Genomic DNA, 26,441 nt, shown 5'->3' on the forward strand with positions numbered 1-26,441 from the left:
TTGTTTCCAATCACAGATTAAGTATCAGTTCATACTAGTCATATCGGGCATGCTTTATCGCACTGTTAGGTAACCAGCACTCAAAAGTCAGCACGTTCCGCAGTACCATTGACACATGGTAGTCTTTGTCACCTTTGCAGTGCCAGCATCAACAATCATAAGATGTGCAGGTATGGTATGGTAACCGGTACCACAACAGTCCCAACCAGTACAGCTACAGGTAGCAGTACTTGATCCTTGCTTTCAATTTTCAGCTACTTCTCCATTCAAGAACTTCTTAAACTTCAAATATTTGCCAAAAGTTTAATCATTTTTAGTCTTGAGAAGTTAATCCGAAATCCCAAAGTGGAAACACAGTTTGTTAGTTTATGATTGCATTTCTGCAGATACCTTTATCACAACAAAACTCATGCATAAAATGTGTTACACAAGTCAGCCTAATTTAAAGAACATAAATAAATCTTATGTTGAAAGGCTCCCTTTTTTATTTCTATATTCTGGTATTCAACTGAAAAGGATAACTTATCAATCATGCTCAATCAGTTAGAAACATATGCAAGCTAAACAAAATGGATCAATCTTTCAGCCTAAGTTGAGTAGGACCTCCAAAACCGAAACTTTAATTCTTGGGCTGTCTCAGATAATAACAGCCAATAGAAACCAGTGAAAATAATTTTCAATAATTAGTCATAGATCCACATCATTTTCGCAGTTATTTCCCTATGCTTGTTTTGCATAGTTTTAGTCCTGATAGGTGTTTGTGAGTTTTGAATTAATATCAGTAAATCATTTTGGAGTGTTTTAGTAAGTCTTTTATGAGACTTAAATTCAAAATATCATTTTTGCTCTATTCTGACAAAGCTGTCCATGACCACCTTAAAAACATGATAAATATTATGAGAACAAATATTATGAGAAGATTTTTTTTTCTTAATGATAATGTGTATTTGGGGTCACTAAAAAGTCAAGAATTTTTTAAGATATGTAACTTACAAATGTTATCTCGACAAAGTATCTATATCTATATTTCTTTGGTATCTCATAACAGCTAATTTGGTTTAAAAAGATAAAACAAAAGCTACAATTAATTATCATGTTGGATAGTAAACAAAAGCTTCCATTAATTACCATGTTGGATTTCCCTAGCAAGCCCTATTCATTGATAATTTTTCATTTTCAATTTGCAAAGGACTATGCATCTTATCTGTCACACACTGGATCCACATTTACTTCTTTCCTCTTCATAAGTCCTTTCTATTTCCACTAATTTTTCTTCCCTGTGATAAAAATTCACAACCCATGCGAACCTAGACATTCAACACAGCAGCATAAAGATTCAACAGCCTTAAAGCAAATATCCTAAAACTGTTAATAATAGCAGAGATGCTTCAAAAGAATGCAAAAGAAGAATAACTGGACAAGAAGTCAGAAGTACAAGGACATATATGAAAAGCTAACCAAAATTTCAATACCAAAAAATTGCTGTAAGTCTGAATCATGAAACAATTCGCCCAGGATATAATTAGATATAAATCTGCCATCCTTAGATATGGGTCCCCATCAGTTGATATTTTGGAGGAAATGGATGTAATGAAAGATTTCCAAAAAGCACATATAGTTAGATAGAGAAGGTGATATTCTTCCATTTTTTTTTTCAAGAGCCTTCCTATAACAAATACAATCTGCTTCCCTTTAGTCTGATCCTCCTCTATCACCTTCTGAGGTGAAAGAGCTAAGACGTTACTAAGATATTCACAATCCTCAATCATGAGTATTAAAGGGAAGCACAACAATGGTTTGAAATTTTATCAAAAATATATTGAGAAAAAAGTGTGTGTATACATACATATATATATAATGGAGGCTCAACTTGTGCTAATCTCTCCATTTGCCACATGGACACCCGTATTAATAATGTCATTAACATGGTTCTTTGTTTTGGATAATAAATAGCACTCTAATAGCTGATACAAGAGGAAATAGGCATATAATGATTGGTTATCTATTTATCTACCTATATGTATCATGGAGGCTCGGCTTGAAATGAGCTCTCCATCGCTACATGAATGCATGTATCAATAATATTACTAATACGGTTCTTTATTTTGGATGACAAGTAGGGCTCTTATAGCTGATACAAGAAAAAGATAAGTCTATAATGATCACTTATTAACAGATATCTGTTATAAGTGAGTCTTATATTAACAAAGGCATGTTGTGCCAGTACGGGGACCCGTAATGATTGTCCGGCGGTATGGTACGGCATGATACCGTGTCGTTTCATTTTGGGTCGTTATCGACATAGTCAAGGCCTACAAGGAGGGGGAAAAGGAGAAGGAAAGAAAGAAAAAGAGAGAGAGGGAGGGAGGGAAGGAGAGGGAGGGGGGAGGGAGGGCTTTCGAACCCCCCCTCCTACGGCTGCACAAAAACAGTGGCGAAGCCCCTATTTTGTTGGAGAGAGAGGTAGAGGAAGGGTGGAGAGAGGGAGAGGAGAGGGAGGAAGGGAGAGAGGCCGAGTGCCGATTTCACTTTCAAAATGCAAAAAAAAAGGTGCGGAACCCATATTTCCGTGCGACCGGAGGAAAGGAAGCTCGAAAGCCCACTCCCCCTCTTTCGGCCTCTTCCCCCCCCCCCCCCCCCCCCAAAAAAAAAAAAAAAAACTCTCCTCCCTCACCCCCATTTTGCTAGATTTCTCAAACCGAGGGACAGAATCATGCCAATCCACCCTCGGTATGGCTCAGTACGTTCTGAACCAGGCAATTCGGGGCGGTATAGCATTCCATGATATTATCTATTCCTTTAATGATAAGTGAGTATAAGTGAGAGATAATGGATTATCTTATTATTACCGATGTTAAGTATCAATTGTACCTATATAATTAACAAAAGTATAATTGATACTTGAGAATATTATCTAACTAAAATAGATAAGCACTATACTTATTTAAACTGATATTACTATATTAGTTTAGATATTTGACAGGAGTTTCTGCTTAACTATCATTAAAGTTCATTGCTTAATATGCAACAGAAATTTGGCTATTGAAACCTTTTATTTATTATAATTTACTATATTGTTATATTGCATTTCAAAAACCATTGAAAAAAGAAGAAAAAATCATACCCTACACATCGCGCAAGGCCAATATTGGTAGGCTAGTATTAATGACGGAAGTTTTTCAACAAAGGCTCAGCTTGTGCAAAGTTCTCCGTTTGCTATGTAAATATCAGTATTTATGATGTCAGTATTAAAGACAGGAGTTTCTGCTCAACCATCATTAAAATTAATGGCTTAATATGCAACAAAAATTTAGCCATTGAAGCCTTGTATTTATTATAATTTATTGGTATATTACATTTCAAGAATAGTTGGAAAAAGGAGAAAAATTGTGCCCCATGCTCGTGCAAGTTAAACGCTAGTTAATAACTAATATGGGATTTCTATACATTAATTTTATACTTCAAAGCCCACAGAAGAAATAAAATTAAGTACGTCAGTAGAAGGGGGGATTCTAAATTGTACTACATCCTGTTAGGTTTAGCAAGCAATGGATAGTTACCCTTTCTCATGTGGTCAAAAAATAGCAAGTTCACACGCAAATGGTTGATAAACCAAACTAACATCCACCTTAGACAAGTAAAAAATAATGACCCTATTTACGAGCATCAAATAGTTCATTACTCCAAAGTTATTAAGCATTTATTTAAGCTAACCCAATACTCATTTAATACAATATATTCAATCATGGGCCCAATCTATAAAGTGAATAATTCATTTAACTTTAGGGGGAGTAACACCACAGCCTATTTCAACTGAGTAGTTCCTAGATTACTTATATTAAAGATAATTGTTCTTTACCACCCTAATCAGCTCGCCTGCGTCATGCATTAAAATGTATTAGTAGTGATAGAAGATGTCCTAGTATAAGTATGATGAATTATATAGGATACTTTTCTATGGAAGCTTTTCATGTTTCTACTTTCAAACATCCCACAGTTTTTCATGGATCAGAAAAAAGAGCGACCAACTTATGCAATACACAATTCTCTTCTAGCAACAATTTAAATAGAACAACAGAGAACAAAATTTATTGAAACATCAAGGAAGACATGTTACATATCAAAGAAGATTTCAAGAATATCACCACTGAACAATAGACAAAATCCAGGTCCAAAACCAAAAATCATTTGCTTGTTAAAAAATGCAATACAAATACGTGGCGAAAGCATACAATAAGATAGAAAATAACACTTACGATAATAGCTGGTAAACAGCGCTTGGCCTGGGACTAAAGGCAATAGCAGTTACTGCTCCAGTGTGACCCCTCAAGACTGATATTGGTAGTCCATCAGGTAAACGCCACTGCATCAATAAGACAAAACAATAAAAACATAGAAGCAGAAACTAGACATAGCAGGTAATCATATTTCATAAATTGCACCTAGAAAGGTGATGGACTTACAACTCTGATAATGAAGTCGTTTGAAGAAGATGCTACCAATGCATTATTTGAACTCACAGCCAAATCAGTAATGTCGCCCTTCACAACAAAGACAAGAAAACAGGAGTTTATTCACTGATGCGACAGAGAAAAGATGTTATGGTTGAAGTGACAAACAAGGAGAAACCATCCAAACTCACTTCATGTCCACGGCAGCTTGCCAGGCAAAATGCAGTTTCCATTGACCAGATCTTTACAAGGCGATCATCTGAACCAGTAATTACATATCGCCCCGAGCGATCAAATATAGCTACAGAAAAGAAAAACCAAATGAAATTGATGCAGTAACAGTGCATAATAGAGACCAACCAGAAAATCCAACTAATTCAGAGAATAGCAAAAAAAAGGAAAAGAGGAACAATGTAAAACAAGTATCACACAGTAGAAATCAGAATATGGTCAGAAAGAGAGGAAACAAGCAGGAGATCCGCCAAATTGATTGAAGTACATAAGACGGCCTAAAGTTTAGGGTGGACATCCAAAGCTGTACATTTATGATAGCATAAAAGAAAAATAAACAAGAACAGAGCAGTCAGAGAAGATTCCCACAAGTACCACAGCATATTTTTTTATGAGGATAGTACCACAGCATAAAATTACCTATCTGTGTGAAAATTACTTCACAGATAACTGAAAACATATTCATTAAATATCTTGTAAATGTTAAACACTGAATTTGTTGATTCTATGATCCATAAAAAATGGAAGGCTCCCTTTGCATGAGTAACTATTAACACTTGAATTTAAAGCATAAACATTAAAAACAGATAGAAGGATAAAAACCTAGATTCGACCAATAAAATAAAGTTCAAATATCCTAAGTCTTAACATGAAGGCATCACTAAGATAAAATGGTTAAAAATTGCTTATTTGTTGTCTATGCAGATTGCATCATAGATCCCTTGGCATGAGATATTAGATGGCAACACCTATTCTCCCTGAAATCACATGCTGGTCAAAGCTTAAAGAAATGCACCAGGCAGGACTTTGAGAAGCAAATGTAATGTATCTCCTAGTTCCACAAGTTTAGAAAAGAGAAATTCTACAAAGAGGAAAATTTTCTATATTTCATGATGTCTTAGATTAATGTTAGTGAGAAATATTTTCCCATTTAGTTTGCACTGTGAATCTCATGTTAACTTTTTTGCAGTGAGTTCATAAGCTTGAGGATGCACCTTACAGGGCCACAATCTTCAGTTCAGCATGCCCAACCCCCGCCAGTGCACCACAAATCTCAAACTGTCACAGATTTCAGGTCTGGTTTTAAGGAAACCTAATGCCAACCTATATCTAATTATGCATTCAGATTTTATCTCCCAAAGACTCTTCAGAAGTCAGCCATAACATATTCCCCTTCCTAAAGGTCAAGCCCCATTAGTGACTCCTTCAAAACATCAAACAGCAGCAGGACAGTATGTACCTCTGTTAAGCTTATACCATGGGTTACACTCCAACATAGCAATGAGTACAAATAAAATAGAGAGTATTTGCCATCATCGAGCAACAACCACTAATTCTCTAGTCAAAAGGCAGAAATGTCCAAGGACTGCCAAGAAAATCAAATCAATTTCAACACAGAATTCAAAACTTGCCAATTTCAACACAGAATTCCAAACTTGCCTTAAAGAAAATCAAATACAATTATTACTACTTAATTGTTCCAGATGAGACAATTAGACAAAATCAGACACCTAAACAGATCCTATACTTTTCTCAAGGCACCATTAAAAACAAAACGAGAAGAGTTTCAAATTAATACATCTAAAGTTGAAAGCAGAATCAAAAGATATCTTTCTAAATAAAAGAGACAACAGCTTACATGCAATGTTTTTATAAAAGTAACATGATTCAATCAAAAAAGGTCTAAGGCTTGTCCACACAAAACTCAGGCCACAGGTCACTTCAAGCCATGTTTTCTCACCCTGCTAAGTATATTTCCTTGTTCTCCTCTGTGGAAACTTTAATTCAAACCCCAGGGCTTAAAGTGGCAGAGCCCTGTTTAAGAATGCAAGTTCATCGCATGTTGATGAAGGATGACATGATACTACTGTTACTCGTGTCACTAATACAGATATCAAGAGATTCAGATCCAACCCCATGTATTGCTTTCAAAAGCAAAAAATTAGAAATTCTTTGTTAACTCGAAAAAAAAAAAAAACAAAACAAAAGGTAAAACATTTTGCATGGAATAAATCATGTGATTTCAACATAAGGTTTCCAATTTTCATAAGAGAATTCCACTATCAAATGTTATATGGCAACAAATACTACTAACTTGCATTGGACAGTGTTTGCTGAAGTGGTAAAAAGCAAGATAACTGCAAAAAGTCCTACAACATTCCAAATCAACATAATCAATGAACATGTAAAGACGTCAATAACCTTGCAAACATACATGAGCCAAATCTTTCATCTCATTCAAAGTTAATAGTTTGCAAACTTGAAATTTAAAATCAGTCCCATGTGCCTGTTCCGTGATGAAGGAGGTTGTCTGGAATATCATCACACTCGTCAGAATGAACAGAATTTGTGAATATAATCGAGACTTCAGTAAATATGCTTTAATTCCTCATAAATTAAAGAACACATGGAGAACATTAGAACAAGTTTTATCTCATTATTTTGGCAAAGCTTCACAAACTATGTCTGCAGTCTATTTCTAGCATAAGCATAAGAAGAGCAGCCCAAAACAACAGCAATATAGGCCTTGATAAAACACCATGACCTTCTTGGATGACCATGGTTTTAGCAAAGAAATGGTTGGAATAATTATTTACATCATAAAACAGTTCATTGTCTCAATAGACACAAAATAAGTTAATATAAGATATACATCCCATGCATCAAAGAAAAGTATACATTGCAAATGCATTTCCAAATTATAAGGCAGATGCCTAAACAGAACTGTAAGTATTGCAGAGAAAAGTTCACATCAGAGAAAACCTCAAAGTCCAAAAGAAAACCTATGCCAATTCTACACAAGATATAACCACAATACCACAATAGACAGCATTCTGATGTCCCCGCAATTTTTTTATGATTTGCATCTTTTGCACTAGGGTCGTTGGTTTGGCAATGGCATAACATGCTGCACGAACAGATGGAGCACGATGGTGTTTTGTGAAACCACCACCTATCTCCCTCAAACTTAACCCACGGACCTGATCAGCCTGCATGTGAGGCCAACGCAGATAACCAGGCAACTTATTGGCTCCCTTTTCTTCCTTGTCCCTATCAGCTGGAAGATAAAAATTATTAGCAGTAATTCCATATGAAGGGTACAAGATTAGAGAAAAAGAGAGAAAGAGAGAGAAAGAGAGATGGTAAACTGGAAACAGATACCAGAAAATAAATGAAAATGAATCTATCAATAGTGGAAGTATCATTCCATGACAACAGACGAAACATGCTCTAGCATAGCACATCAAAAAGATAAAGAACATAAATATCACTTACATCCAAGAAGAGAAAAGGAACCAGATCCCAGGAGTGTGGGAACATCGGCTGCATTTGGAGGACCTCCACCAACCATGCCATGCAATTGAGGGGAAGAATTAAGAATCAATTGCTTTAAAAGCTTCACCAAGTGATCTTTTTCAATGTGTGAATACCTACAAAGCAGCATGTAATAAAGTTGGGAAAATGGTTCAAACTGAGATAACTTGCTCATCAAGATGATATGAAGCATGAACCTCAAATATTCCTCTACGAAGTAATATTTATGAGAAAAATTATCACTGCCTGGTAATTCTAGAATAAATGTCAGTAAGCAGGACATGATTAACAAACAACAATAGCCTGCTATTCTACAAAGTAGACAGCATAATAGGAACATAATTACCAAAATCAAGATGTCAAGTCCATCACTTATTTAATTGATTTATATTTTCTATCTTATTTATTATATTAGATGATTCAACCTTGAGTTCAATTCCACCTTCATCAGACTGTCTGTCACCAAAGGGCAATCTCATGACTCTCATCTGTTCAATATTAGAAATAACAATATGATTGTATTTGAGAAATAGATAAATTAAAAAAAAACATGAAAAAAAAAATTATCATCTTCCCTCTTCAACCAAACTCTTTCCAAGTCTAGGGGAAATTTTGAAAGGTTGCATCTTGTTGCAAGCTAAAGCAGTCCTCCCTAAAGAATCAGTTATTCTGTAGTGGAATAAACATATCAACGAACCCACCTTCCCTTATTTACTTAAAAAAATTGGTCATATTATTTTGATGTTAGCATGGTCTAGTGCATGTTTTGAGCAGTGTTTATATAGAACAATGCATACACAAGAAGATCTATAGTTTGCTTATATAAAACTAGAATGTAATTTAACATTAAGCACAAAAATTTAACTGAATGGCAGTATCAAATTCCTAAGCATTGAAGCAACTTTTCGCAATTAAAATCGTATAAAATCCCCAGTGGGCAGAACAGTCCATCCATTTGATTAAGCATTAAGAAAACAAATTACAAACTAGAAGTTGCTAACTAATCTCACAATATGTACCTCTCAGCCAACTTAAGGTAGCACAGTGGAAGAGACATGCCATCATCATCTTCATCACCAGTCCGTAAACCACTTCTTGAATACCAAGCATGGTATCTTCTAGGTAGAAGTTGATGCTCCAGCAGTTCATTCCATAATTGTCCACATGTCCTCTTACATGGCCCAGCTGATAGGAAATGCATGATCAAAAAGTAAACTTCCCTGAGGTCAATATCTACATCAGCCTCTGTTGAGAGGCCTGCTGTCATCTCTGGCTCCATAGGATTGGCCTTCTCATGCACCTGTTTTGCAAAATTCAGAGGTGCCATACTGGCAGAAGATGTATCACCAGAAGGTTTATATTTCCTCAGAGCCATGATTAGTGTAACACCTGGAGTTTAAAACAGAATTGTGGATATAGCAAGCTCAGAAACCTAAAATATATGGGATCACTTTAAGCAGACAAACTTAAGTAAAACAGAGCAGAACAGCAACATTTTAGGAGGGAAGCTGATTTGAGCATTACAGAAATTTTTTACACATGGTGTGAAAGACAGATATAAAAACAGCATGCAATTAAAAAAAACAAATTTAAAAATATAAAAAAAACACTAGGGCATGTTTTATATTTTGAAGTTCAGCAATGTCAACATATACTTAACAGACTAATCAATAAGTTACTCTTGCAAGTTATGTTTCCAAACAATTGACCACAACAAGTCAATACAAATTAAATAAAGAAAAGAAACACTCCCCTGCTCATCTTGTCTTCTTAGCTTAAGTATGCAAAGACCCAATTAGTGAGGCAGGTTTAGAGCCACAGAGTCCAGAAACTTTATAGAAGGTGTCAGCTGAATATGACAAAGAGATATAAGAAAATGAAATAACATTTGGTTGTCCCATTTAAAATTTTTAATAAATGGTTTTCCAGGCTCATAAACTAGTCATCACCAGATTAGGTAAAGATAGAGAATTACCGAATTAGTCATCCTCCATTTAATTCTAGAAACGAGGGAATGCACTTAGCAAACTTATGACAAGCATAGCAACTGTCAACAACGTGTATAATGATAAAACCAAACCAGTACTGCCCCAAAAAATTGAGTTTACTAACTGTAGAATTCTTTATTTGTTGTTGAGAATCCAAATTGATTGGACCTTTGCCCAAAAATGACTCGGTAAGTTGAGCTCTTAGTAAAAACTGGACCAAGCCCAAATGCATTCCAGAAGTTCAAGAAAAAATTCTAGATCCAACCGGATGTAACGTAGTTCTTGTTATTTAGACATACTATGTGACCTTCAGAGTTTCCAACCAACATAGGTTTTGGCCAAAATTCTTGGCTTACATCCCCATAGTCAAAATCAAGCAAATCTTTAGGCCACTGCAAAAAAGATGGCAGATTAAGTTGTTCAACAGTTCATATATAAATAAGAATCTTGAATACCTGCCACGTTTTACTTCCAACCAAAAAAATGAGTTTCCCAAAGGATAAGATACTATCTCCCTGTATTAGCTTACAAAAGTGCAACATCCTGATTCAATTTTCAGTTGATCAAATAAATTACCAAAACTTAGAAATAATCAATTTATATCCAAATGTAATATTAAACTAACCAAATATTTTGTTAAACGCTTTAGCTCAAGAGAAGATAGAGTTGATATAGCAATGAAGGAACCAAGCAGCAGTAACAAGATTTGAATAAGGCGCAAAATATCCCTGATAATGGTCAAACCGTATGAGGGAGAAAAAAAAGCAATGGAAGATGTCAAGAGCCCTATTGTTGTGCCGAAGATCATTGGTATCAATCTCAGGCCAACACAGGTTCATAAAAGCCAACATACAGCATTCCAACAGTAAGAACACTCGGCCTAATCAGCAACATACATACTGTACAGTATACAATAGTACATAACAATACCTAAATCCTTGTGGAAGAGCCCAACCTTTGCAGCATCAAACACAATGCCTGATGATAGTGTGAAGTGGACAGTGACAGTCGCCAACTAGGGTTAAAATTTTAACCCAAGTATACTAGAACAACTCAAGTTGGACCATAAGCCTACCCAGTTAAAATGCCCTCATTTTGACAAAGTCTTTGTTATCGAATATTGAGCAAAGTGTAGTTTGGGCACAATAGAGCCAAAATCAAACATGCAATGTTGGAGAGGAGAATTGAATTGTCTAACATCAAAGTCCTCAAAAAAATAAAAGAATCACTTCCACTTCTTCTCTTTGCAAAGTAAATCAAATTTAAGTCAGCATTAATCACGTCTGAGTGTCCTCCAAAGGACAGTTTGTGTGGCAGCATCAATCCAATTAAACACCATACAAGATCCAAAGAAAATGTTCTTGAGTCCTATTGGACCCTATACTATAATGGACTCTGGAGAGAGATTTTATTTTTAAGCATACAGCTTTCAAGAAGCAAAATTATATGCCGGTTATAAACACGTTGTCTCAAATCAAATAAGACTTCATTGCTGATTCTTTACAAAGTAAGAAGCAAGGTTCGCCGTACCGGTACCGAACCCCGTACCGGTGCCGCATTAGTATAGGCGTACCGAGTGTCGGTACGGTACCGTACGCTCGGTACCGACCGTACCGACATTGGTGTACCGATACCGGTACCCATCGGTACGGGTACGGTACGCTCGGTACCGACCGGTACAGCGAACATTGGTAAGAAGTTTATGAAGAAACAAAAGTAACCAATGTTACCTATATTAGCCTTGCATCTAGAATAATATTCGCTGGATCGTTAAAGGTGTTTAAGGTCCCACCCAATTTCCTTTCCATATGGTATTATCTGTGGAACAGAGAGGGGGGGGGGGGTGGTTTCTAGCCCGCTTGTTGTTTCTAGCCCGCTTGCTGTTTAAATGTAACCGACCAAGAAACTTGATAGTGGCCTTCCACAATAAAATGATTCAAATCCCAGCTCACCATGAAGTCTTTCTTTTTTTTGGTAAAAGCATCACGAAGTTCTTTATCATATCATTCTCACCTCAAAGACACGTCACTTTCAAGGCTAAATCACTTTTTAAATTGATAATTTCATCGAGGCTTCTGAGCGTATTTGTTTAACAAGCTCCATAGGATCAAAGTATCTTGAGATGAGAGGAGGTCCAAGGAAGGAAACAAGGAAACCTAAGGGATTTTGTTGAGGCCAGTGTTTCTCCACAATCAAGATATTAGCTAGAAAAATTTTGGCATTTGCAGGAGTTACAATTTCCAAGGCATTACTAAAATACCACGCATGGTTTTGATGAGCTAGGCTCAAGGCTTAAAAAGATTCCGCCTTTGAGGTGTGGTAGGAAAAGAGAGCCTCACTGAGGCTTGCATTTATGAATCCTAACATACCCCTCAAGATGATTTTTAAGGTGAGGAGGAGGTTAGTGAATCTTTAACCCTTGCAGAATATCCCTTTAAAATTAAAAAATAAAATTTAACTTGTATTTTCATTAATTGTCAAAAAAATCATTTATTTCATTTGCTTATCTCTATTCTCTTTGAAGTTTTAGCATCCTAGACTACACTTGACATCTTAAGCAATCTGATCCTCAATCAAGGGCAGTAAATGATGTAGATCAACCCATGAGTGATATATTTATTGTATTACATCATTATAACTTATTCAATTAAATATTTGAGGCTTACATTTCAAACTACCTTGAGGCTTATCCCATGCATTTTCTGGCTCAAGTGCCTCATCTTCGCTTTAGCCTTTAAAACATTGATGCCAGGCTGTTTGCTTTTATAGGAGCTGCCCAAAAGAGAGAGGAAAAAAAAAACAAAAGAACTTTTAGAACTTGTCAAATGTATTAATAGGGTCACTAGATGCTACAGGGTATCAAAACACACGTTTGTGATGGTAGCCTCGCCTTTTCTATCCCAGCTTCGGGACTGAGAGGAAATTTCCACTTTTCTCCAGTGGAACCATAACAGAGTCACTTAATGAGGCTAGATGCTTGTTAATGTTGGACCGGCAAACCAATTCATTTTCTTCATGACAATCACACAAGGTTACTTAAGCCACAGCCATCAATATTGGTTAGAGTAGCCACTAACAACAACTGATTTCTGTGAAGGTCATAATGAAAATGTATAGGCCTAGCGGTAGAGGCAATGTGCAGAAAGTCAACCTTCCTAGACAAGGGAGAACAGCCGGAATATGAGGAGTGGACTACCTTCTGTCCACTATTAAGGATGCATAATAGAAGCTCAAGAGGTTTTAGCATGCTTTATAACCTTCTAAGTCCCAGTGACAGTAACAAAAACAAAACACAACATGCTGCAAACTCATATCTCTCGTTCATAGCTTTAAGAAAGGGCCATCCCACAATGGAAGGAGTCGCCCCAGCAAAAAGGAAGCAAAGAACAAGATTGAACAAACTCTTTCTCTCTCTCTTTCTAATCTGATATAAGTAAAGAGATTATATGCAGAAAAGCCAAGAGAAAGAGAGTAACCAAGTCAAAAGCCAAAACCCCAAGCTCATGCTCTCAACACACTTTTCCCCAACTCCATCATTCCTAACCCTATTTTTCCTTCGTCAAGCATGTGTAATAAAGGAAGTAAGAAACCATTGTCTCATTGAGGATTCATTTTCCTTATTTCATTTTCCCTCACAAATCCTGTATATCCAAAACTGGTTCTTTTCAAAGATTTCCATGCCAGTCCTTTTAACGAATTTCGTTTTATTCAAATAAAAAAAAAATTCTCAATTGCCCAAAATTTAATTTAAGCAGAATAGTATACAGTTAGACAATTTACGCAATCCCCCAATCGTATCAGTAGATGAAACTAAATCAAACAATACAAAGTGAAAAGAATGATCAAAAAAGTTGAACCAAAAGGGGAAAAATGAAAACATTTCTAACCCTAATTATGCTATAACTCATGAAACACTACAATATTCCCATGAGCCAGAACAAGTAATCTAACAAAAACCCATACAGAACAAGATCAGAAGAAAAATGACAAAAAAATAAGAAGAAAACCAAGAGGGTTTAATACAAACTCACATGGGTTTCAAGAACTTCGATTGCTGCAACCAGAGGTCACGCAGATGGGAAGTTGCCAGAAATCGGGAACATCTCACTGGCTTCCGAAGCCCCGCAACGCTCCTATCCATGCCGCATTCCTCGGCGGCGGAAATCGAAGAGGAACCACCCCAAATCCCACGCTTCGGAGCCAAGAAAGCAAAGAAAACCCCAGAAATTCCTAGAACGGCGAGAAACCTTTCCAAGATCTAACCCCAAGAAGCTGAAATCCAAATGAGTTCGATCGAGTTGGCGCTCCTTCCGCCGCCGCGGTGTAGATGGATCTCCCGATGGGGGAGGTCAGGGAAGGCTGCGAGAAGAGGGGGCTTCTTCACGGGGGCTCGATTCGATGGGGAGCGGAGGGAGGGATCGACGGATTGGGAGGAGGCGAGGAGGGGGAGGGATCGACGATTCGGGGCGCGAGGGAGAAGAGGATTTGAGGATATCGTGGAGAGAACTCTCTCTCTCTTCTCGCCCTTGGGTGGGTTCTTTCTTTTTCTTTGTTGCCTCGAAGGGGAGAGTTCCATAAGGGCAGTGGGGACGTCGCCTCTTATGTAGGACTCCAAAGAAACAAAGGGATATTAAAAAAATAATAATATTTAATGGCGGTGAGGTTAAGCTTGGATTTGGTAACCGCTTCTTATGTGCACCACCAGCTTACTATTGCTTGATAGTTGCCAGATAATTAATGTTATTAGTAAAATTATTATGAAATTTATATGAAAGGAGAATAGGATCTTTGTTGTATATCTGAGATTGATGGCAGGAAGTCAACATCATCTTATATGGATTTATGGCATGACTCGTGTGTGTCGCTCCAAGAAACATATTTTATAAATTGATAGCTCCTAGAAAAAAATTACGACAACAAAATAACAACAAATAGTATGAGTTGACAGAGAAATTATTAAAATTATATCCTAATTTGCTAATAGAGCTATAAACCAATTATTGCTACTTTTTTATATTCTCTGAATGCTTGACATTAATATTTGCCATATAAATTCTTTCAAATGATTAATGGCTTGCTTATATTATTTGTTAAAGAAAGAAAAAAAGTATAGACAAATTCATGTGCAAGCAATAAATTTCCAGATTGGATCAAGAATTCGAATAATTTTGTTGTGATGCATAAGAGTTTTATCAGAATAAGTATCAATTCTGCATCTAGTGGTTATTCTTAAATTAGATTCATCGCTTTATACAAATTACTCCAAGATCATTTAGTGATCGAGGTCGAAAGGATGAAAGGTTGATATAGTCGTTCATCTAGAAATTTGTAGTGCAGTTAATAGATACATATTCTCATTTGGTCACTTAAAGCCAGTGATGAAGGGAGTGTTTGTGAAAGAAACAGTCCCACTGCCATGGGAATTCTGTAGCCACTATTTTTTTAAAAGAATTTTCCAAATACGAGCTATGAAAAGTGTTGAAATCATTCCAAGAGGGAGGTCCATGAAGAAGCTAGGCTCACCCCCTCCATATGTTTGAATTATAACGGCTACAAACCTTTTCCCACCATTTTACCTTGCGCCCTTTTTCTTTGCACTGTGAACTCCTATCTGCACTTCACGTTAGCCTGCCTTCGTATAGACCTCAGACCATATGTTCAGGCCTTCTCGCCTTGGGCGGGAAAGGAGCAATATATTTTAGGTAGGCAAAGCATGAGCAGGAGGAGGTTTTCTATCTACTATTCTATTGTATGTTATTTGTTTATTTATCTAAAGATATATGGGCGAACTCTTGTCCGCGTGCAATTTTTAATTGCACCAATTAGTGTGGTCTTAGGTGGCTGGAATTGCAAATCGGTTGGATCGAGATGGACTTGGGCTGACCAAATTGTGGGCATACTTTGGGCTTGTCAATCTGGTGTTGTTGGGTCTTTTTTGTTGAAAGAGGATAAATCAACTCACTTACAGCCTTATCAATTGCCTTAGCACCAAGCATAACTCCTATAATATGATGGAAAGCACTTTTTGCTTTCCTAATCGAACCAACTTTGCCAACAAATTTAATAATCAATGCATTCCTATGCTGAAATTAAGAAATAAAGTTCGGAAAACATGCTTGAATTTGCAATTTTGTTGTGAATTTATCATCCCAAAGCATTCGCTTATTAATCACTCTTTTTTGTACGTCAGCATGGAGACAGACTTATAAGGATAGGTCATGCAGACTTGTGACAGCCTGATCCATAGAAGGAACATCCTTGAATCCACTCCATGCATGGCCTACGTTCTTCGTAAGGAGGCAAAGCATGCATGCATGCACATATATTACGTGCAGAAAAAAATTGAATTTAAATTAAGTCTGTTAAAAAATTTTCTTCTTACTTATTTGCAAAAATCAAAACAATATTCACAAACTTTCCTGCACTCTGATGAAACTTCAAAAGTAATTAGTTTTTTTATCATAATATAAAATTTTCCCATGTTTTCTACAAAACATGGATGCATCAAAAACCAGCATATCGTGTATGAGAATATTCTTCCCAAGTCTGCTTTTAGAAACATCAACACAAATATTTTTTTATCAGATGTCTGAACATAAAGTGACCTCGTCTAATGGAAGAATCAGCTGGCCGGCGATGTTTCGGTCCCAAGAGATTGAAGATTTGGGCAGGTTCCTTACTCAGCAACAGCCAAGTGGAAACAATGAGCTCATTTCGGGAAAATTTTGATAAAGAATTATTAGGAGTCAGGCACAAATATTTCCTTGTATAACATTTCAGAGCTCCAGTTAAAGAAACCAGAAGAGTTATATTGGGAAAATAGAGAAAGTGGTATTGATGAGTCTTGGCAATCTGAGCGGTTTTCAATTAGGACTTAGCTCAAGCAATCCCTGCCTTCCTGAAATCTCTAATGACCTATTTAAAGTTTGTCAATTTGCTATGAGGTTTTTGAGATTACAATGGGTGCTGTTGGAGGCAAGTGATGCACAGGACGGAGTCTCATCTAGCCATCTCAGGATTAATCCTGCCTTAAGATTGCCTAGCTTATAGAAGAGGATGAAAAAGGAAAAGATTAATTGAATAGCCTATGCTGGCAACTTAAAATGATATAAAACAACGCAAGATTTACTGCCAACCTATTCTTACAGCTAATGATGACAATTCAGAGCCTGTTTGAAAACTTTCTTGACAGATTCAGAAGGATCAAGTGTGGAGATTGAGAGAGAATGAATGCATTTTCCAAGCTTGCATATTATAATGTATCTCAAATCTGATAACTTATTGTTTCTTCTTTTTTTTTTGATCCTTCAGGTTAGTTTTAAGCACGTAGTAATGGAATACTCTCCAGCATCCAATAGAACGGTGTTAATTTTTTGAATGAATAATTGTGATTCATAAAGATGTATACTCGTACAGCCTAAGCCTGTCCATTTTAGAAGTGCAATAACTTATTTGAAATGGAGAATGATATCTGAATCTAAAAGGCACAGCAAATCCAAAATATCACATTAGAAGGCAGAAGAACAGTTCCCATAAAAAACAAAAAGTTAAAGGTGCATCAAAATGCAGATAATATCTCATTAAAGAAGAGATCAAGAGGTTAGAGATTTTCCAATCATGTGCTTAAAAATGACCAAATGAATGATATCTGAATGTAAAAGATGCAGAAAATCGAGATTATCTCGGTAAGAAAGAGAAGACAAGGTTTGAGACGCTCCAATCTTCTAGTTTAGAAGGACCTAATGCAAATTCTAGTCCAGTAGGTTCCACATCCTGAGATTTATATCAAAGACGATCTAATCTAAGCTATACTCTCATATAGTCCCTACAGAGTACAAAAAGACTGCACTTGAGCCCCAAGAAAATCCTCTCCCGAAATCTGAAGTCATTGACAATTGGAACAAGGCCATACTGGTCTATCATGAATATGACATAGAATGCGAGTCAACATGGTCAAACTTCTGAAATTGCTTGGAGTCCCTCGATTCTAATATAGAGTTTGTGCCATCAGTACTTTGGACACCATCATCCAATCCACTATAGGATTATGGTTGTGTGTCCGGTGCTGCCATTAAGTAAAGGAGTGACCCAATAGATTTGACTTTGGAGAGAAGCCTGGACTCATCAGAGACACAGGCATCCAGATCACTTGAGTCACTCAATAATTGCTCCTCAATTGATTGTAGATCTTGTATGCCAGCATGGAAATTTTCTGTTTCAGCTGTATGAGTTAATAAGTTATCAGCAGAGATGCGTCCAGGAAGAAAATTAGGAGCTGGGGCCGGATAGGCACCCAAGGATAGTTTTTGGGTTTGGTGCTCTCTTATGCCATCAACCCTTCTCAAACTTTGAATTTCTTGATTGCAAAGTTGAGTCATTCCGTTCGGGATAGGGTTCACCGTGGCATTGGCACTGTTAAGTGCAAAGTTGTCTGCTTCATTCAAAAAGTCAAAAGAAAAGGAAAAAAAAGAAAGTCTTAGCTAGAGATCATGGTAGTAGAATATAATATTTAATGAAATCAAGGGTTAATGAATCGATAATTTACGCAAGTTGGATGTCTTTGGATTCCAAGCACTTGCAGCTTGATCCATAGTTGGTGGGAACTCGATGACTTGAGAAGGAAAAGAACGAAACAATTAGCATTTATATCTTGGTTTAGTTACTAGATGTTCAGGATAATTTACCTGAACTTGGTGAATTCATTTGTATAGCTCCAGCTGTTGTTTTCAGCAGTGAAACTGAATAGTTGGCACAGATTGATGGACCAAGAGATTCAAAAGTCCTGATACAAGTAGGAGCATTCATACTCCCTTGATTGTTAATATGATGTAGATGAGGCGCATACCAGTTGCTGGATGGTTGATAGAACAAAGATGGAAATCTTGGTTTGAGCATGCCTATATCTTGCATCTCACTACTAACAGTCCCAAAAAATGAAGAATTGAGGCTCGGAAAAGCTCTCTGATTCATCATAAATAGACGGTTATCACTACATAAAAGCCTTTCATAATGTTTCTCCAAAGTTCCTTCTAGAAACTCAAGATAGTGCCACCTGAAAGAAAGAAAATGCGAAACAAGATATGAGAATATTACAAAAACTCTACTAAAGAAGTTATTATTTTATTTTTTATTTGTTCTTCACATTTTCAGAAGCTCTTCCCATAGAAGTAGTTTAACAAGGACTGAACATTGAATGACTGAAGCTCTAAATCAAAAGACTTACCTACTTCATCAATAAAGAAGTACATTCTTCTAACAAAAAAGCTTAGAAAAATAACAGAGCTCTAAGAAAGTGATGTCAGTTTAATCTTTATAGACCTGGATATGGTTGCATTCCCTCCACTAAAATCAGAACAAGCTTCCCAATTAGTATGCTTTCTTGGCTGTGGATTTATTTCATTAAAGAACGCGGGCTGCTGCCTTAACTGCACTATGCACCAAATATCTAGTTATCAAACCCAAGCAAGTCTTTCAAATTTTGTTATTAAAAAAATCAAATTGTTAAGAAACATCAACAAACCACTCAAAGCAAAAAATTAGTAAAAAACATGTCTAAGACAAACAAAGTAGTCGATACAGTAAGAATGTAGCGAACTTAATCAATGGAATAAGAATATATGTTTAAAAAAATCATCTAACCTCAACTTCCAGAATGCCATGTTGATCCTGAATGAAACGTGCTCTGATTGCTGAGATGTCAGGCCATTGGATCTCAAGCTTTTTTTTCAATCCATTTTCTAATATCTCCCACACAAGTTTTCGCTTAGCATAGTAAAACTTAGCTACAATATCACCTTCATTTCTTGACTTTCTCTAAAATTATGAAATATAGTTAAAAAAAATGTTAGATGTTAAAAAGTAAAACTGCTTAGCAAGTTTTATCCTGACTATTTGCTTCTAACTTGATCTATCAAGTCAAAATATAACATTACCTCCCAACAGCCGATCTTGAGTTTTGTTGCAGGCAAATTTGAAGCCTTCCATTTCACAGGTGTAGGTTGGGTATTATAGTTATCATTTCTAGTTTTTTGTTCTTCTATATTAGTACTCACAGTTGGTTCATTATGAGGAGTGGTCTTCTCCTGACATAGCTTCATATGAATGAGATCCAAGAAAGTTTGATTTTTGCATAAATTCAAACCAAGAGGACTTGGTACCCCTGTCATGTCGGTGCATAAATCTATCTGCATAGACAAAATATAGATAAAATGGTATATAATTATCTATCTGAGAAATAAGAAATTCTAGCAAAAACTAACTATAGAGACTTTAGAAGAAAGCCAAACTTGGTTAATCTTGTAATACAAATAATTATCTGTTAAAGCATCCCTTACATCGCTACACCGCCCATGGAATTTGACCTGCTAGAAACAAGCACTGCCGTGAGTCTACTTATACTACTCCAAGGCTGATCGATAGGCAAGCTGCTAACTTATTTAATGAATTTCCTGAGAGATCCAAAACATCTTCATTGACTGTTGCAACTTCGACTCAATGGGGATTGCTCTGTGGTGCTCACCAAACTTTATCTCCTCTTCTTGTCAGTTGAGTCCCCCACAGTTAGGTGTCTTCAAGATAAATTTTGATGGAGGTGTTGAGACCAATGGTGCGAGTGCTGGTTTTGTTGTGCATGATTATGAAGGAAAGGCTTTGCTTCTTGGGGGCCTCATCTTTCTGTAATTGTTCGGTCACAAAGCTGAGCTTCAAGGAGCTTGGGAGGGTTTGAGGTCTGCTATTGGCTTCTTCATGCAGATTCATTTGTTCCATTCCAAATCAAGGTAACTAAATTAACTTGACCCACTCAGGTTCATGCTTCAACTTCAGCGAAGAACCTAATTTACTTTTTCTCAGCCCTCCCAAACTTCCCATGTTCCTAATCCCTATCTTCCTAAGAACCATAAACATCCCCTAAATCAATCTATTTCAAATTATTTTTCTTTAGCACATACAACCTTATCAAAATAAAGACAACTAGATATTTGTGATGGCCCTGGAAATATCAAAAGATGAAGGGATGAGTTTTTTTCTCACGATTCATCATTCATTTGATAGTAGTGGAGCTTCATTTCATATACAGCTTGCACCTAAAACAATTATATTATGATGAAAATATATATTGCTTTTCAAAATAAATAAAGGATATTCACACTAGCTAGAATATATCCTGTCGCCAATACATTTGAGGAGATATAAAACATAAAGTCCGTGAAAAAGTTAAAAAGAAAATTGTACAACAAAAACCTGGAGTATATATACATTGTAAATTAATGCAACTTATTGGTTGACCTATACTTATTATTGACATCTTAGGTAAGTTCTTAAATGCAAGGTCAAAAAAGGGAGGGAAGGGAATAACTTGAATAAACTATGATTAGGGAAAAAGTTTCTCCCATAAGTCCTTCCTTGAGGTCCTCTTTAAAGTTTCTCCCATACCTGATTCTATTTTAATGGAAAAAGGATTAGGGAATGTTGCTTATGATTGTATGGGTATCGTAGCTAATCAAATCATGAACATCAAAGGACAATGCTCAAATGTAACGGCTCGATTGATGTTTTTTTTTTTTTGGTTTTAGAAAATTTTCTTTTATTTTCTTTTCAAAGTTGTGATTAGCAAGAAAGTTGAGACCTTCATACAATACCTGAAGATGCGGTGGAGAAGGGGACTTTAGAAGGAGGGAGTGAGGAAGAGAACCAAAAAGAAAAGAAACCCTCAGACCTATGCATGATGGTCCTATCATTTCTCATTTATCTGCAACATGTCTGTGTATGTCTGCTCAGTGTTCACAATACTGGTAAAAAGACCTAACATGACATTCTTTTTCAGATAAGGTCATACAAATTAAATCAAAATTTCACCAATAGATCTAAAATTCCTCCTGGCCATCCAATCAGCAACAGTCACTAAACAGAGAAAGCTAATAATCCAGTCTTTTTATATGTCTATATATTTAAAAATAAAGAACAGACCTTTTGTCTCTTGCAATTTGACTCTGGCTCTTCAGGCCTATCTTGTGGTCTGCTCTCTTCGGGACTTTGTAGCCCATCCAAACGAAGAAGTACCTTATCTAACACACTGTTATAGCTCCCCTCTTCCTCAGCCCATTCATGACTTCCTTCTGACCCAACAACACATTCACTCATGGTCTAGAAAAAAAAAAAATCTATAGATCATATCTAACATACAACCATTTAACCAATCTTAAAGAATAGAAATCTAATGGATTGAAATTTTTTAAAAAAAAAGAGAGAGAAAGAGAAAAGAAAACCTTTACAAATGGCAAGTTTTTAAGCAATAGTGGCAACAATGGCCAATAATATGACGCAGTTTTCTATCTGAATGAGGTAAATACAGGACTGTTAAGCAATATTGAAGCAATACCTAAGTTTTCTATCTGAATGAGGTAAATACAAGATTGTTGAGCAATATTGAAGCAAAAAATATATATATCGATCTTTTACAAGCAGGATTTCGAAGCTATCCACTCAAGAGTTTCAACCAGAAGAATACCAACTAATAGGATGACTTTAGATGATAGAAGAAATAAAAACAGAACCGAGAAGAATCAATAAAGAAGCTTTTACAAGCAAACACCGGATCTATTCCTAATAACAAAATCCAATCTTCAATCTGAGTCAGCTACCAATTTATCCGAGTCAGCTACCAATTTATCCGAGTCTAACAACAAGGAACGGTAACCAGTGACATGGTAGAATAAAGAGCTAGGAATCAGAGACAAGAAAACTAACTTATAATCAAGTAATCAGAGAAAACCGACAACAAAATCCAATCTTTGAACTCTGCTTCCAAGACAGGGGAGGCCGTAGGGAAGGAAGGCAAGGGAAGAAGGGAGGGCGGGTGGCGGGTGTTTGCTAGGCTCGCCGAAGGCCCTTTTTAATACCCATGGGACGGTGCCACCTCCGGAGAGGCGGTGCGCGCGGGCGCGCGGGACGGCTTCACGGGGAGGGTGAACGGTTGAGATTGAAGCGGGGAAAATCGGACGGCATCTGCCGACTTCTCGCATGCGACCTGTTCGGAAGATACTGTTGAGAGAACAATTAGTCAACAAGTAAATATATTTATAATCATGATTTGCAGTAATTTATTTCTTTTTTTTTCTAGAATACGAAGTTCTCTGCCGAATCTGTATTTGCTATGTTTTATGAATTGATATATGAATTTCTTTTGTTTGAACCAAAGTTTACCATACCGATACTGGACTCCATATCAGTGCCACACTAGCATAGTGTCGGTAAGATGCGGTATGGTTGGCGTACCGAGAACCGGTATGCCACCAGTACCAAATTAGTATGGTACAATACATATGGTACTGAATCGGTACGGTACAACATATCATGGTTGGAACTTAAGTTCACTGGATGCATCATAAATTATGTGTTATTTATTAGATTGAGAAATTGATTTTATGTTTGAAAAGATACATGCATATTTCTAGTGGATCTTGAAATATGTACTAATAATTAGATTTATAATAAATGGACTATTCTGTTATTTAATGCAATATTGTTCCATTTTTATGATCCAATTGCTGTGGAGCATTACCTGAAGATGACTTGCACTTTGGCAATATATGCAGATCATCAATTTTGACCCAGTCAAATGTTTTATTATTCATGTTGCTAGAAATTGGACCCGGGGGCCGCCGTGAAGCCGGGGAAGGAGGAGCTCCGCTGCTGCAGGAGGCGGACGGCGGTGCGTCGGCTGGCTGCGTCCTCCGCTACGGGGGGGTGTGCAAGTCCTGCAAAGAAAACCGGTGGCCGGGCTCCCCGGCGCCGGCCCTCCGATGCCTAAGTCAGAGGGGGCAAGTATGTGGAGAGAGCAGGGGAGAGAGTATGTGGAGAAGACAAAGAGAATCTTGTGTTCAATTGTGTCTGTGCTGTTTTCTTCCTTTTTCCCCCGGTCTAGGAGGGTTCTCTCCAGCTCCGGATTTTTTCTCTGGTTTTTGGTCCTCTCTCCCTTTTCCCTCCAGGTTTCCTTTTATAGGAGGATTTTTGTTACCTGGGAGGTGACAGGAGGTTTGTCCTGTTTTGTAATAATTGGGCACGATTTGGCCCATTAATGGCGTAATGGAGAACGGGACCGGATCAGACGGGAATCAGGGAGTTGTCACGGTCGATCGGACCTGTTGGAGTGGTTGAACCGCCGGCTGTGGTGGGCCTGGGGTCCGTGGATGGTAAGTGCATTTATTACCGAATGAACCGGCGGTCAGGGAGAGCCATACGTTCTGATGGTTCAGTGATCCGGAGATCGTCTTGGGCCGTGTTCATTAAATGCCTGAGTGCATCGGAGACTTGAGGGAGTCTCATGCATTAATGGCAGGTCGTGCCTAACGCCTGAGGAGATCTTATGCCTTGATGGCTTGGAGATAGTGGCAGGTCGCAAGCCGTAGGAGTTGTCAAGTCCCTTGGACTTTAGGCGGAGGTTGAACATTTGGTCAAGGCATCGGCTCGGCAAGGGTGCCGAGCCGAGCTGATCGCCCAATGGGGCGCCCTGTGGCGGGGCTGCTTTGAGTACTCCTGGTCGGCGCCCTTTCGACGAGCACCTTCTAGCAGAGCGCCTCGGCGCTGTCTTTGGTCGGCACTTTCTAACCGAGCAGCTTATTTTGGGTGGGGCACCTCTTGGCGCGCGCTCTGGTCGGCGCCCTCTAATCGAGCGCCTTTCTGGTCGGCGCTCTCTGGTCTCGGCCTTCTGGCCTCGGCTCTCTGTGCTCGGCCTTCTGTGCTCGGCCTTCTGTGCTCGGCCTGCTGTGCTCGGCTCGGCCTATGAGCTCGATCACTTGATGAGCTTGAGAGCGGAAGAGCTCGATCACTTAGGATGAGCTCGAGAGCGGAAGAGCCCGATCACTTAGGATGAGCTCGAGAGCGGAAGAGCTCCATCACTTAGGATGAGCTCGAGCTTGCTGATGGATTTGGGTGCTATAATTACATTTGTGGGGTGGTCCATTTTTCCACCAACAATTCAATGTATGCTTTTATCATTTAATTCTCACCAGACATTTAGCTCATCGTCGAGTCCTCCAGCATCCTTCTTTACTCGGCGCCTAGGTCAAGCAGGTCCCCAGCGACAACTGGCATCACAATATCAGTTATAGTTTTATATCTTTTATGATTTCTATACGACAATCAACATTTTGCCACTCACATAATATTGCTACTGTGAAATATAATATTAATAAGTGAAAACGATTAAGTTGTGGTACATCTGGCAAATATCTAGCACAATCCTATCCGCTTGCACGCTTTTGCTTTTGCTATTCAATACACTAACCCACTCGCGCAATGTCTGGCTTCGAGGGAGTGGGGTCAACTCGAATGGCTTTTTATCCGCTTGTTGGATATGTTCGAGCTCTTTGTCACCTCTCTAGTCACTTCCCTCTAACTGCGAGGGAGTGAGATCCACCAATCAATTGGAGAGTAGGTGAAATGGAGGCACCTCCTTTGTGTATTCTTATTTGCCCACCATGAGCCGCCATTGCCATGTCAGCAAGCTGGCCACGTCGACATGCATATCGAATGCAGACCTATGTGGATGATGTCGCGCCAAACTACCATCAACTTGGGCAAGATGGGACTCTCAAGATGGAATTCCTTCTACTAATAGAACCATCAATCCCACAACTTAAAAAAATAAAAAAAAAATTGCATAAGTGAAGAGAGGTTATCCGCCCACATCCTTTCTTCTTTTTCGTTAGACTTTTCTCCTCATCCCAGAGTTATTTTCTTCTCTCACGAATGTTCGTCTTTATGAAACCATTCAAAATATAATGTTCATTAGTATATAACATATGGCTAGATGATACGCACCTAGCAAAATAGTTATCTAATGTTCCAATATACACCTACAAGTAAATCGTACACAATTATGGAATATGATGTTCACTAGAACATACTACATGACCAGATAATACATATCTAGCAAAATAGTCATCAAACATCGCAATTTATAATACTAGATAAATTGACAATTTTCAGAACATGGTGCTCACTCGTATATATTACATAATCAGATGATACACACCTAGTAAAATAGTCATCTAGCATCCCAATATGCACCTTTAGATAAATAGATATACAATTTTTAAAACATAATGTTCACCGATACATAATATATGGCTAACTGATACACACTCATCGACTTCTCGATACATAGTGTAAGCTTCTTCGATACATACCCAACAGCAATCCAATACTCACATCTAGATATATAAATCGATACGAAGCTTCTATAATATGATATTTATATGAACTTGTTTTTTTTTTTGCATGGCAGCATACTAATAGTAACAACATTTTTTTGGACCTACCAAGACCATTGTCACTATGGGAAGTTGACCCTCCAAAAGAATGGCGTTGGACCTATACTTTAGTCACTAGCGGCAGTGGGCTTCAAGAGGAGGTGCCTGCCCTGCCAAAGAAATATGGTTTGGCTTCTAGGAAA

At 37.6% G+C, this 26,441-nt stretch overlaps 2 protein-coding genes across 6 annotated transcripts in view; both read right to left on the reverse strand.

Annotated features, from left to right (window-relative positions):
• The window catches only part of LOC103700969 (bromodomain and WD repeat-containing protein 3-like), a 30,351-nt gene extending 15,790 nt beyond the window's left edge, over positions 1–14,561 (reverse strand). The window contains exons 1-8 of one of the 4 annotated variants that reach the window (XM_039124520.1): positions 14,017–14,561; positions 12,664–12,757; positions 9,017–9,386; positions 7,959–8,113; positions 7,501–7,740; positions 4,643–4,752; positions 4,464–4,541; positions 4,257–4,363 (exon numbers count right to left, since the gene is read on the reverse strand). In XM_039124520.1, coding sequence (XP_038980448.1) covers positions 4,257–4,363; positions 4,464–4,541; positions 4,643–4,752; positions 7,501–7,740; positions 7,959–8,113; positions 9,017–9,372 — 1,046 coding nt within the window. In that variant the 5' untranslated portion in view covers positions 9,373–9,386; positions 12,664–12,757; positions 14,017–14,561. Of the gene's footprint in view, positions 1–4,256; positions 4,364–4,463; positions 4,542–4,642; positions 4,753–7,500; positions 7,741–7,958; positions 8,114–9,016; positions 9,387–10,440; positions 10,459–12,651; positions 12,758–14,016 lie in introns of those variants that run through there. The other 3 variants (XM_039124521.1, XM_008782879.4, XM_039124522.1) reach the window with 3 other exon arrangements.
• Positions 14,562–17,294: 2,733 nt separating this feature from the next.
• Positions 17,295–22,836, reverse strand: LOC113462337. Of its 2 annotated transcripts, none has more exons than XM_026802185.2 (7): positions 21,953–22,836; positions 19,918–20,169; positions 19,625–19,798; positions 19,304–19,410; positions 18,670–19,037; positions 18,531–18,596; positions 17,295–18,416 (listed from the first exon to the last, which is right to left on the reverse strand). In XM_026802185.2, exons 1-7 carry the CDS (start codon positions 22,124–22,126, stop codon positions 18,031–18,033), a joined length of 1,527 nt encoding a protein of 508 aa, XP_026657986.2. In that variant the 5' UTR covers positions 22,127–22,836; the 3' UTR covers positions 17,295–18,030. The 2 variants fall into 2 exon arrangements, with proteins under 2 accessions (XP_026657986.2, XP_026657988.2); XM_026802187.2 differs by having other exon boundaries at positions 20,320–22,089.
• Positions 22,837–26,441: the final 3,605 nt, after the last annotated feature.

This window comes from Phoenix dactylifera, chromosome 3 (genome assembly GCF_009389715.1).
Source record: "Phoenix dactylifera cultivar Barhee BC4 chromosome 3, palm_55x_up_171113_PBpolish2nd_filt_p, whole genome shotgun sequence".
NCBI classification, from domain to species: domain Eukaryota; kingdom Viridiplantae; phylum Streptophyta; class Magnoliopsida; order Arecales; family Arecaceae; genus Phoenix; species Phoenix dactylifera.